The sequence below is a fragment of the Python bivittatus genome, unplaced genomic scaffold (genome assembly GCF_059951505.1).
Source record: "Python bivittatus isolate LINGU-HERP-01145 unplaced genomic scaffold, Pbiv_v1 ctg000980_np1212, whole genome shotgun sequence".
Lineage (NCBI taxonomy): Eukaryota > Metazoa > Chordata > Lepidosauria > Squamata > Pythonidae > Python > Python bivittatus.
The window spans coordinates 34,149,809-34,164,302 of NW_028277125.1; the positions used below are offsets into that span (position 1 = coordinate 34,149,809).

At 37.3% G+C, this 14,494-nt stretch overlaps 1 protein-coding gene across 1 annotated transcript in view; it reads left to right on the forward strand.

Annotated features, from left to right (window-relative positions):
* RBP1 (retinol binding protein 1) overlaps positions 1-8,911 on the forward strand; it is a 39,725-nt gene extending 30,814 nt beyond the window's left edge. The window contains exon 4 of the mRNA XM_007422250.3: positions 891-8,911. Within this exon, the coding sequence (XP_007422312.1) occupies positions 891-944 (54 nt within the window). The 3' untranslated portion in view covers positions 945-8,911. The remainder of the gene's footprint in view (positions 1-890) is intronic.
* The last annotated feature ends 5,583 nt before the right edge of the window (positions 8,912-14,494 follow it).

The following is a 14,494-nucleotide window of genomic DNA, read 5'->3' on the forward strand; positions in this document are numbered from 1 at the left end:
TCATCCCAGAGGCATGTCCTTGGTGTGACAGGATACCTGTTCATTCTTCAAAGGACTAGATTCTAAAAGATCCTGTCCCTCTTTTTTGGAGTGGCATCCTCCTACCCCGTGAATTTAATTCCCTGCGACTCTCAAGGCATTACAACTGGAGCAGGATGCTGCTATCTCAACCCACTCAGTATAATACACAACCCTGCTGGCAACATGACTGCATACTTGTAATTATTTGTTAAGGGTTATTTAGATGGACAGTCAAGTACCTTAAAGTATTAAGACAAGAAAGGGTCAAATACTCTGCCCTCCTCACTCTGGTACCAAGATGCTTAACCTATGAGTCTGCTTGACTGTGGTTTATAAAGAATTATTGGGGCTTTGGAACTGGAGCTATTTGTGTTTAAGTATCATTGCAGATATTGACTGCTGATGTTAAATATGAATAGGGAATTCTAAAATCTTCTCCAAAAAGTAGCATATGGACATCAAGGATGGTTCTACGTTACAAAATTATTTTCAAGTAAAACTGTGTGATCCAGCAAAATAAAATCCACTACTGCACAAATATAATGTCCAAACTTGAAATATTTGATTTAAAGTTTGCATATAAAATGTGTATGTTTGGGAAAGAAAGAATTTAAGCCAGTATACATTGTTCTTTTTACATATTCAGTCCACATTCATTGTATCTTCACAGCGATTCTGAGGTGAATTCGACTGAAAAAAAAAATGTCATCCAATGAATGTTTAAGGTTAAGTTGGGGTTCACTCTGTTCTAATCTTTGAGCTTAATTCCTTTGAGCTTAATTAATTATTATTTTAGACAGCAAGGTTTTTGCATGAGAAACAGATAAGTTTGAATAAATGGCAGCTAAAAATTGAACTTCCCTTTCCAGGAAATTAGAGCTTGTGGTGTCAAGTGTAAGCAAGTATTTAAGAAGGCACAGTGATAAGCCAAACCACAGGGATCAAGAAGCTTGGATAGAATGGATGAACGTGCTGCCAACCGTACAGATGTTGCTGGGCACAAACATTCTTCTGTAACACCTAGAAAAGAGGTCATGGCCCACATCTATCTGCATCTAATTTTCTTGCAATAGATATCATAATATAGAAATCCACATTAAAGTTGATGAAACCTAACTGCATGTGAATATATATTTTGTGTTGATTATAACTTTTGATATATGGTTGGATACTAAATTTAAATACATACTTACAACTATCCACAGGGAATTCAGCTGTGAAACCAATTCAGACTTGATTTAGTTTGAAATCATGGTTGTACAGCCGCAGCTTTAAACAATCCATTTCTCTGGAACAATTATATTTCTTCTCCATAAATAAGCTCTCTTAGATAGATTCAGCCAACTGCAGTGGGAACAGTTGTTATTGGTAGAACTCTTCCTAACACAATTTCATAAATGCTATATTTGCTGAACAGGCAGTCCTCATTTAGCGATCGCAACTCAGCCATTAAGCAAAGCAGTTACCGAGTGAAAAATTATGTGACCACGACTGTGCTTACGATTTTACCCAGGACAAGCATACTAACTGACTATAATGCCAAACACACAACTGAGAGAAAGATGCTGCAAAGGTCATAAATGCAGGCATTAGTTGCAAAGTTACTTTTTCAGCCCTGTGGTAATTGTGAACGATCGCTGTCCAAGGCAGTCACTAAGTGAGGACTACCTGTAGTGAATTACCACTTCATATGCATTGGGAATAATGTCAACACACATTGTGTGATGGTAACAAACTACTCAAGGCATTTTCACACAGCACCTTTTTCACTCCCCAATCCCTCTAAAGCAGATTTATATAGGTTGCATAATCATCTTTACTCCTGCCAACCTGGGATTGTCCAAAAATACTGTGAGCTAAACGGTACTCTCTTTTCACTTGACCAATAAGAACATGCAAAAAGTCTACTTGCAAATCCTAGAACAACAACCACAACAAACTCTTTGTTAGTATGTGCACACAAAGATACCTTTGTTCTAACTACATACAGTACATGCATTTGTTGGTTGCTTGTTTAAAAATAAATCTGAGCATTTGTAATGGGGTAACACTACCTGCCTATAAGGCTATTGTTCTTTTTGTGTTAAAAATCCCAGTGACAGCATACAGATGGCATGATGTCATATAATTGATTTTATAATCATACATTTTTCTGAACACTTCTAATCATGCTTGTAAGATGCATCACTGATTAAAATAGGGCAAGGTGTTGTTAAGTTCTGATCAAAATGCAAACATTTAAAGCTTCAGAAACTGGAACTCATGGAAGTGACACTTTCACGCCATCATCATTTCCACTCCACTAGAGTTACCAAAAACACCTCATCCCTTCTCCCTCCATACCAAAGGGAAGAATGTTTAAAACTTTCAAAAGTAGTCTAGTAGTGCTTTGCATGTCCACTTGTCCCTATGGAAGAGAAGGGATCAATAAAACTCTTGACAATTTCATCCCTACTCAGTCAAAACTGCATCTACCTTAAAAGATTTGTTACGGTGGCTGAATCTGAGAAACCAGGAGGCAGAACAAGGGAAGAGTTCCCTCTAGGCAAAGAATGGACTACCCACAAGTTCTGTAGAGTACTACCGAAATACAAAAACACAACTGAATCCTAGCTTTGCTGTGATTGCAAATTTATCATAGTTTTTCCAGAAATCAATCAGCTCATTTGCTAAGCATAGGCAATCATGTGGGAAACACACTACTCTGGAACTGATTTTGCAATGGTGCAACAACCCTATGCGGTAAGAGTTTTAGAAGCAGATTAATATCATGTCAAAGATGTTTCACGAACATCAACCTTCCATATGGAAGGATCTGTTATCAAATAACCCCAGTACAGAGAATTTAGAAGTTCTTAGCTATCAAGCCTAGCAACACTCATTTGAGAGTTTCCAGGTGTGAATGCTTATTCCACATTCAACCCCATTTTCCCAGTCCAAAGGTTCACTCCCTCTCTCCTAATACAGGCATTCACAATACACTCACTGCAGTGGAGGGGCAGGTAATTTTGATTGAAAGGCAGCAAGGGAATGGATATTTAAATACCCTCTGCAATTGGTCAAATTTGATTCTGTTACAGAAATAAAGATAAAAGAAAAATAAACCATGGTATATTCTCCCATATAACAAGAAGATTGGCCCAAAATAAATTTTAAATTGAGAACAGTATCTTTGCAGATTTTAAAGCCAGGTAATATTCACCAATTTGAGAAACATTATTTGAGATACAATGGCTGCTTTTTCACTTAAGTGGAAGTGTAGATTTATGGTCTCATGGTGTACTAAAGTTAATTTTCACTGCTACAATAATAAGAATAATAATAGATGATAAGCTTAAAACAAGCTTGTTCCAGTGTACACCCCCCTCCCAATTCATGCATATATACATACACACACACACACATAAATATATACTAACAGAGTACAAGGCATATCTTGGTGAATCATTATATTTTATTAAAAAGTAAATGTATGTTAATCTTATGCTAATTAATTGACACTTTGTTAATGTACTGGATACAGTTTGTAATTTAGCACTAATTAGAAGCCTTTAGCTAAAACATCAGCAGGAGTGAAGCTCACTTGGACCATGAAGACCCAAGCTGATTGATATTTACTTTGCAGTAATTCCAAAGAGATTATTCCAAAGGAACAGCTGAAGCTAACTGCAACATTATCACTGACCCCAATAGGGTCAAAATTTTGGCTATAGATCATGACTAACATTGAAACAGCCCCTTGATACTACAGAAATGGAATACCTGAAGTATTCACTTTTTTTTTTTTTAATAAGAATTTCATTTAGAAGAGTTATCTGTTTTTCCAAAAGCTATTTTTAGACACCTAAGTAAGAACTCAGTCACCTGTGAGAAGACCAGGTATTTGTACTGAAATATCTTTATTCTAACTTTATGACTGCTGTTTGCTTTTCTTGATCACTGTCATCATTTCAGCCTCTAAAAGAAACAATATAAAATGCATCAGCAAGCAGCCAGAATAGATTTAAGATTTATTAAGATTTAATAGATTTCACCATGAGCCTTATACTTGCTTGAAAGTTGGTGACTCAAGAAAACAAATGCAAAGAAGAGGCAGGGCAAGTCCAGCGGAGAGAACAAACTTGAAACAGGGGTTACATTGGGAGAAGGGAGAAAAATAGGCAGAAGAAAAACTGGAAATATGAAAAATATAACAGGGAAAAGGGAGAAAACAGCAAACGCTGAAAGCAGAAAGATTAGGAACATAAGAGATGGTTGACTGAGAACTGATTAAGTCCAAACATCCATGTACATTTATTTCTTCCTGAAAGAAAGGAGAATACCTTCTGGCTAAACTTGTGAACTCCTATTCATGCGAGATGAAATGTCATTTTCACCAGCCAGCGCAAGGCACAAATTTATCTGTGAGCATGATCATTCACCTCCTTCCTCTTATTCAGGAAAACCTTATAACCCCAAATCTTCCAACCCAACCAACCTAGCTATACTGGCTTGTTTGTTGTTTGCTTGTTTTGTACTGTTTTTAGCAGAAGCAACTACTAGTCAGATTAGCTATCATTCATAGCTGGTAATGAACAACACTACTTTGTCCTAACAGGCATGAAACTCCTGACTAAAGTAAAGATTACATACTGATTTTCTTGCTTATCTAATACTCATCAAGTTTACCAAAAAAAAATGGGTTTACATGTTACCCTGTGAGTTCTTATACTTGATCAGAAATAAATGAGAGAAACTAATCTACATATTGTATCTTACTTTGTATTCCAAAGTTTACTTCTCAGCATGCAATGAAGTATATAACAGCCTTTATCTGCATCAAGTAATCAATAGCTTCATTTTCTATATTCAGCAATATGAGGATACTCATCTCACTCATTCAAGGATATTCATCAATAATGACCCTTAACTTTATTTGGATTTATCCATTGTGTATAGCTCTGTGGGGTTTAGCAGTAGAATTTCTACTTAGTCTTAAGACCCCACTGCAGAAAATTAAGCTCTTGTACCTTATATGCAGACATACATTTACATGGTCTCTTCTACACAACTATTAGGAGTACAAGCATCATGTCCTGCTTGGTTTCTACTCATTGTCTGCTGCTCCCTAAACTTATAGCTTAAGAGTTGCTTAGTATATGCTGTAAGCATTACAGAAAATAAGAACTAATAGTCTTCTGTGATGCTTAGTTTTCACAGTTCAGGGAATTTGGTTTGAATGTTCTCCAATCCTATGTCGCATTTACAAACTGTTCTGTAAAAAGGTATAAGTAGTTAAATTAGCAACCAGACAAGTAAAACCAATTGTTGGGAATGTTATTACTACTGTAATTAGACACAAATGTTTTTCCCTTGGGAACATTTGACACAAGGGCAAGATTAGCATTACAGTAAATAATAGGGGGAAAAAACGTATTTAAAATAGAAGCACTTAAGCTTAATGAAGAAAAAGTTTTTTTAAAAAAACATTTATAGACAATCTTAGGTTTTTAGCATATGAACTGCTTTAGGTGTGAGAGGTTTTATTGTTCGTGTGTTTTGATAAGTTGCTATTAAACATCGGATTATATATGGCATTTATATGAGCATAAAACTTTAATAAAATAAAATAATAAAATAAAAAAAGCATAGACAGTTGAAGGGCCCTAATATCTGGCTTTTTTTAACATTACAACAATAATGTTATGTAGCAATTACCAAGAATCACTAGCTACATGGTCCACATGTTCTCTTTATGAAATTTATTTTCATGCAGGGGAAATATCATATGTGAGTAGTCAAATATAAAGAACATTTCTCAGCCTAAATTTTCTACCTGTTAAATGAGGGGAAGAAAAAAGCAACAAATAAGCCTTTGGATTGTTATAAACCATTAGTTAATTGTTCTTTAACATTTATCCTAGAGATTTTTCTGCTCCAGTTAGCTGCCAATTTTAAATTAGGCAAAATTCAGCATACAAATAGCCATGTTCATGAATAATTTAGAATCATCTGAATGTTATTAAAACTTAGGCAAACTCAGTTTATCCAGGTATCAATCCAGAGTTTAAGCTTTAGGCCAACTTGTCCCATCAGCTACTCTCAAATGAGCTCAGCTAAAACTCCCACCATCTTCAGCTAGTATGGTCGTGCTTGATTGGAGATTATGGTGACTGTACTATATCCCATCGGGAATGCACCACTTTAGGGAAAAAATATGTAAAATACCAACAGGATATTGAAAGTATTCAATATGTTGAGCTTTATTACAGAAGGATTTATGACTGGAGGAGAAGACATTATGGAAAGAATATATAATGCCAGGGAAATATGAATAAGAGACTGCAGAGTGAAGATTGACAGGATGAAAGATAGGGTTGTGGTGGAAAGCAAGATAACCAGATTTTCTGCCCAGAAAAAGAGAGCACAAACTTTACATAAATTTATTCATTTTGAACATAATCTGTTGTCCATACCAGCCTGATCATAGGCGCCCCTTTAAATTTGATTTGAGTTGGCTTGCTTAACCTATTATTTTAAAAAGCTGTCTTAACTGTCATAATCAAGAGAAAATCATTCTAGACAGAAACTTTGCAATAAAATACTTCATCTTTTACTGAACACTCTGACCTTGTTGGTAGAATGTTTTGCACTGATGATACCAATTCACCTCCTTGACTTGAAGTTCTCTGTCTATGGAATAAAGGTATCTATCTGCCGTACCACAAGTCAGATCATTAGACCATCTTAACCGTGTATGCAAATGCCAGCTATTGAAGCTGGCCCTTTGCATTAAAAGCAAATGTTCAACCGTGAACTGCAGCACTATCCAAAGCTTCAAAGCAGGCATATATCTTTCCATTTCCATCAGTTTTCTACTAGAATCCCTGTACCATACAGTCATTCTGGCAAGCCGAAGCAGCAGTAGACAGACAACAGGCTAATCGGCACAACCTTCATGATTAGAATTATGGAAAACAGAAATATAGGGCCCCTAATCTAAAACTTCTCTTTCTCTTCTCTAAAACTGAAAGATGTCAGCGTACATGTTTGTATCTAGTGATCAATATATAATTCAAGATGCAGGATGGTCAGGTGGGAATAGAAAGGCATATAAAGCATTCCTTATAAGATAACTACCTGCTAAGAAACAGTGTTATGGTATAGGACTTCTATTTGTTATATGATTGTATCTAAGTGCACTTCAAGACTGATTTGTGTCTTTAGTTTCATGTGTTCCTGGAATAACGGGAAATGAGCATTGAGGCCACTGTCAGATTATGCTAGCCTTTGAGCAGGGTTACCTGATATCTGGACTGGCAAAGGAGGACACAAGTAATTGGAAAGGAGGACAAATGCGAGTGGGGGGAGACGAGGACATACTGTTTGATTTTCTTGGCACTAGTGACAAAAATTACAGTGAAAAACTGCAGAAAATGTACTAAGGCCCACATGTATATGAAATTACTTTTCCAGCATCAGCGAGACAGGTTTTTCAATCGCAATATTTTTCCAACATATCTTTATTTTCAAGAACATATGCTAGCAATAATGTAGAGTCGATGACAATGCACCAGCCACAAATTTCGCCATGGAAATAATGAGTCATGTGATTTACAGACTACAACGATCATAGGTTTGAAGGAACTAGATAGAAGCCGATTGCTGGCAACAGCAAATAAATAACATAAATCTAGACTGTCAAGTCTGTTGAAGGGTGAGGAAAAAGAAGGAAGCAGACAATTTGGAAAGTTGTAACGCACAAAAGTTTGAATGACTACTGTTGCAAAAACAATCCCCCTCCCCCCAAAAAAGACACTCAAAAAGCTGGATAATATTTGATTTTAAGGCTATGCCTGCCAGATGGAGGGCATGAGGACATGTCCTCCTTTTGCCAGACATCTTGCAACCCTGCCTTTAAGGAAGAAATCCTCAGGTGGCATAATCCCTGAGTATGTGTACCTTCTGAATTATTTACTTTCTCTCCCTTAAAGCCTGACCTACAAATCAGAAGAGGAAAATGCAAAGCAAGGAAAGTTCCCTTTGCTCTTTGTGTGTGTGTGTGTGTACACACCTTTGAGTCAGTCTTGACATTGGGTGACCACATGGACAAGTCCATGCTATTTTGTGTGGCAGGATTTTCAGAAATGGCTTGCCATTGCCTTCTTCCTAGGGCTGAGAGACAGAGACTGGCCCAAAGTCACCTAGCTGGCTTTATGTCTAAGGCACGACTAGAACTCATGATCTGCTGGTTTCTAATCTAATGCCTTTAACTACTAACCAAACTGGGTCTCCATTGCCTTATAAGGAAATATAAATAGGCTGTGATGGTGGCACAATTGGGACATTCCAGGCATTGTCAATGGGCCCTATGTAGAGATGTGAGCTTCAGCAGGTGTGATGACAACAGGAGTTAATGAAAGTGTAATGGGATGGAATGGAATGGATGATCAAACTTATTGAATTAGCACAAATGGCAAAACTGACATGCCTATTGAAAGATGATAGTATTCTAAAATTTAAAGAAATGTGGCAACCATTACTAGACTACCTGTATTTAATTGATGAAAATGAAGCAATGACAGTGGGTTTCTTATTGTAAAGGATGTGAATGAATAGAAATAAATAGTATACCAAGAGCTTAAAATTATCAGGAGCTATATAAGGGGGTTAAAGTTATATCGACAGGTATTTTAGTCAGAAATGTTTAGCTTAGAGAACTTTGTTTATAAGGCAATAATTTTTCTCTGTTTTGGAAAAAGAATGTCAAAAATGGATAATGAAAAAAAGTACTATTAACAATGTATTAGAACAAGATGTTTAGAAAGAGATGTTGATCTTTATTGTATGTTATTCTAAATGTAGAAAAAACGTTTTTGTACAAATATTTGTTTAAAGAATAAAATTAAAATTAAAAAAAAGAAGAAAGTGTAATGGGATGGATCTGAGACATGCAATTGATTATCATATTGATCCATAACAACACAAGTGTCATCATCTGGTTTCTTTAGCAGTGGTTTAGGCACCACTGTGTTGGGAAAGCAATATCCTCTTTCATGTCTGGACATCAGCTGGATCCCACATTTAGCCAAGCCAATTTTTCCTGGCATTCAGAAAAGATAATAACAACTGAACAATGAGAGAATAAAAGTCATAGGTCATAGTAATTATATTTGGTATTAAAGGAGACAATGCTGAGAAGCCACTGAATGCTCAGATCATAGTAGTAAAACAAATTCTTGAAACCCTGGTGGGAAATTATTGTTAAATAGATAAGAAGCCATCTAATATAGAAGAGTGTCTTGAAGCCTTGAGCTGTATTCATTTCTAAGAGGAAGAGAGAGATTTAAGAGAAAAACAATATTGCCCATGTTCCTAAGGTTCCAGAAAAGTAGAAACATTTCCTAAGAGAAGTGTCAGGTCCATTCATGCTGTCAGCCAGATAGACAGACTGCATCTTGAGGCAATACAATGTGTCCCTTTAAAGCATAATTCTCCAGTGATTAACAATCATCTATTTCTTACCCATCCCCTACTCCCAAAGCTGTCATCTCTACATTAGCATCACAGGCTGTCTGGAGAAACTGCTTAATGTTTAACTTTTGTAAGTGCTCACACTTTTTTCTTTCTTTCTGTTTTAAAGCTGATTTGATTTAAAAAGAAACTGTTTTGTCTGTAAAATCAAAAGAGACTGATGTATCTTATTTTCAGAAAGCTTTTGACACATGGGCTTGAAGAGAATTTTAATGCTGCCTGTGATGGGAATGAATAAATGTGACTGAATTTTCATTTACTACCTATGACTGCAGAACTGGAGCCTTAAATAGATGAAAAACCAACAGAACCAATGGGGTTGGAGGGTGAAGCAGCTGATTTTCCATCTACTTCCTATCATAATCTCCTGCCTTTCTTAAACTAGAGGGGAAACAAGCTAAAGTTGGACCTAGATCCTTATAAGGAAGGATACTGTATGTCTGACAAAGTGCCTGCAAGCCATCCAAATGAGTTGTGGATTTCCTTGCTGGTAGTTACTCATTTTTGCTCTGGTTCAGATGTCAGTTGCAGAGGGACAGCATTCTGTGCCATGATATGGGACTTTTTTGAGCTTGGAGAATTCAAAAAAGTGGACATGAAACTGTGGGCTAGCTCCTTCTCCCTCCTTAGCTGTATATAGCTGGATTGTGTAGATGGTTAATCTTTAAGGATTGGTGTTATGCCATCTGTTATAAGTTTGGCCAAAGCAACTTCATTTTACTTTTTCCTGAACTCCTGGTGCAAGGAACCTACACCAGTAATAGTTTTAAACTAGTAGAGGAGTAGAATATGAAAAGAAAATATCTTTATTGCTATCTGGGTAGGGAGAATGGGGTCTCCAACTGGGTATATGCTAAGGTTGTGCACTGATGCATGAAACCAGGAAGCAATTCAAGTAGGATAGGGGCCAAAAAAAATGGGCCATTAACTGCCACGGAGGTAAGTCACATTTGACTCAGCAATTTAACAGGTCAGCAAAAGGCTGAGGGGATGTGGAAGGAATGTGTGATGAGAACTTCTGGCAAAGGATAAAAAGCACTGTGGGAAAGTCCATTGTCCAGGCCCTTCACCAGTGCTATGTAACTGTCTTTCCCAACAACCCAGGCTGAATTCAGCCAACACAACCCTGAGCAGGTATGTATGTTGGTATGAATGACTTAACATGTGTTTGAATATTTTTTTACAAAGTTTGAAATCAATACAGCTTTATTGTTGCTGAATCTTAGTGTCTTGTGTTGCTCACTGCTTAAGATTAAGCTACTGCTCTGGATCCTGGCAGCTACCCCTTACATTAATGAGGCACAAGCCAGGAAACTGATTTATGAGAAAGCAAGGGCCATGGTTTTGGAGATAACTTCCTGTATAACACCGTCATCTTTTTAAAAGGTGATGGTGCACCTTCTCTTGAAGAAGATATTCTTCAATCTGGTCATATTTAATAACTTTCACATTATCACCAACCTCCCTTTTTTGGCAAATGTTGTTGAGAAGATAGTAGGGAATCAGCTACAGAGGATCCTAAAGGAATCCAGTCAGGACTCAGACCACTCACAGAGTCACTCTGGTAGACTACCTTCATCAGTACCTTGATGAAGTAACTACAGTAGTCCCTCTTGGACTTGTTAGAGCTCTCAGCTGCATTAGATATCATCAACCATGGTATCTGTCATCTATCCATGGTAATCTAAAACAGCAGGTAGAAGCTGTAGCTAGGGGAACTTATGCCCAGTTACAGCTGGTGCCCAGTTATGGCCCTACCTGGACTAAGACTATTAACAATAGTAACTCACACCCTGACCAACATTTGGCTGGACTGCTGCATTGCATTGTATGCAGGACTACTTCTGGAGAAATTTGGAAACTGCCACTGGTACAGAATGTAGTAGCCAGATTGCTAGCAGGGCAAACTTACTACTGCAGAGTAACATCTATTTTGAGATCACTGCATTGGCAGCAACTAAGTTTCCAGAATCAACTTAAAATGCTGGTTATTACATGTCAAGATCTATATGGAATATATTAAAAATTAAGTATATTAAGAATTGCCTTTTTATGATCTAAGCAAGAAGATCAGCTGATCTCCTAGCCCTATGTGAGGTTTAAGGAATGCTGTTTAGATGTTAGTCCTTTTTGATAATAATCACTGTGTTATGGAATACCCCACACCCAGAGGTACATTTGGCCCCAACCATCTTCATGGTCAATTTCAATGGGCCTGTGGCTCTTAGTATGATTGAGGGCAACCATCTGTTGTGTTATTTTATGGAGTGGGAGGTTATTTGTTTTTATCCTTTTTCTGTCCTTACCTTTGGTGTGCATTGCCCAGAGTCTTGTGATTGGGATGGTATGCAAATATTGTTAAATAAATAATGTCACAGATTACATAAACTGAAAGTTTTTGTTGCACATCAGTTTCTAAGAAAAGATGCCTGAATTCTTGACCTTGCTTAGAGGGAAGAAGAGAGAAGAAATAAATTCCTTGAAGATGCTGACTTGACTAGGGAAAGTCAACTGATGTCCCTGATGAAGGAGATGGAATTTAGGACTGAGGTTCTCTGGCTCTCCAGACTGTTGAATGACACCTCCAGTTGCCCCAGATGGTATGACCAGTGGTGAAGGATGCTGGAAAATGTAGTGCAAAAATATATGGAGGACTCAGGTTCCCATTATTCTAGACACTGAAGTTTATGTTGGGAGGGTGGGTGGGAGTGTGGCAGCAAAGTCACTGGAACACTTGTAACAAGACCCATTATTGGATATATTCATGACTCAGTTAAAAACACAAAATGACAAAAATAAAAACATCCAGGACTCATCCTGGATAGTATTCTATGCTATATTTTCACAAAGAGACTTGTGCAAGCTGTGAATTATCCTCAGCCTCAGTGAAGTGTGAATTATCCTCAACTTCTATCAACAGCCTTCTTTGCCTCTCGGAAAGCCTTGTCTGAGGCTCAAGGGATTGTCCCTATGATTATTTGGGGCAGGGGAACTATTTCTACTCCTATGGCAATCGTAATACTTCTTTCCTAGTATCCCTGACCCCCACGATATTCTTTGTATGATTGGGAGATTAAGGATTGCAATGCAAAAATCAGGTCATAGTAGGACATTTTGCTTAGGTGTTTGTACATAATGTTGGTATTACCCACCCAATTCAGCTTGCAGTTTCTTTAAGTGTTGACAGTTCCCATATTTCAATGTGTGCACTGATTACCATTCAGAATAGATAAATATTAAATGAAGAAAGCAATTGCTGAATACATTCAATCTCTCTCTTTCTCTGTGCATGTACATAGGTATATCTAAAATAGCTAAAATACAATTGATATTGTCAGCTCAAGGGTATCAGGGTTTTTTTATATATATATAATGTAGGTGATATTAATGCAGAATTCAGTTTAGCACTTTGGGGCCTGGTGGGGAATAGACCTTCTTATGGCTGATGATAAAAGTGCAGATGCTGACATTAGGAATTAGAACTATGAACCCCTGATTTGCAGTTCTCATTTAGAACTCAACACAATCCACAGTTGGCAGTTTGGATATAAGGCCAAATTATTGTTCCTACAAATCAAAGGGTCATGACATCCTCAGGACCCTGCTGCTTTCACCATTCTGCCCCCAACTTTCACCCTCCTTCCCCTCCCTCCAATGGGTGCCACTACAGGGAATAATCAGTTAAGCAGAACATTCAAAGGGAGAGACAGGAGGGATCTCAAAGTCCTGTGCTCATTTCTGTAGCAATGGATGAAATTGCCTAATGAATAAAGGCATGTCTTTAACATCACTCTGTGGGTAACTGACTGCTATACTTAATATCATGTACCAGGTTTATCAATACAAGCACACTGAGTCATTGCAAAAGAAATAATGATATAAATGTCTGAAGAGATGACGAACTGCCACGTAGTTACTTAACCTTTATTCTCTGGGCATGAGGAAGGAACAGTGGGATTCAAGGAAAGTTAATAGTTAAAACCTACAAAGGATTTAAGCACTTTTCAATCTGATTACAAACACAGAAGAGACACAAGATTGCTCAGAGCAGTCCTTTGCTACCTTCCACAGATTTTGCACTTTGACACTATGAACACTGATTGCAGCATTTATGATAATATTCAAGGTTAAGCTTCGGTTGTAGGTTTGACCTTCAAACCATTGAAGTAATTGCACAACATTCATTTTAATCTCTTAGACAATGTGTCCAGAAAAATAACTTATTTTTGTTGCAGCAAAAAAGAGAAGTGCTGAATTCAGGTTTTGCTTGAAAATAACTGCTGAAATCTTTCATATACATCATCTTATATGCAAGCAAATTCATGGAGGGGAGTGATTAATTTCAAACTCAACAGAGACCACTCCTGACTTTTATGAATTCAGGGATTTTCTTTGCCTGGAACCTATATGAACATAAGATCCTGGGTAAACTACCCATTTTCCAATTCCATACATAAAATATCTCCACAAGTCAGAATGGTATTTACAAGGTTGGTCACGGGAAAATAAATATTTGCATAATAAAACCTGGGTTATAGTCAGATTCAGAATACAAATAAAGCAGTATAATGTCTGTATTAGCCACCTCCAACTGGATATCCTCTAGGCATATTGGATTTGAACCCCATGTTCTCCAGCCATTAATTGAAGGACTTTGGATTGAAGATACATAGTCTATAAACAGCAAAGAAACCAAATAATTTTCCTAGGGCATTTAGGACAGCAGCAGGATGTGGGGAAAATAAAAATGGAAACCCAGCAAAGGGACAAGGAAAAGGTCATTAAAAATATAGACTATCTGGAAGAAGAGCAGGGGAAGACAAAGTCCGTATACAATGTAGTCCATTTGGCCTGATTAAAAAGGGGGCTCTGCGCACTGTCAACAGCTGCCATTCCTCTTTTTGCAGGTGCTGTAACTGGAGAAAATCAGTTCCAGTGTTCTTTATTGAATGGCAAGATC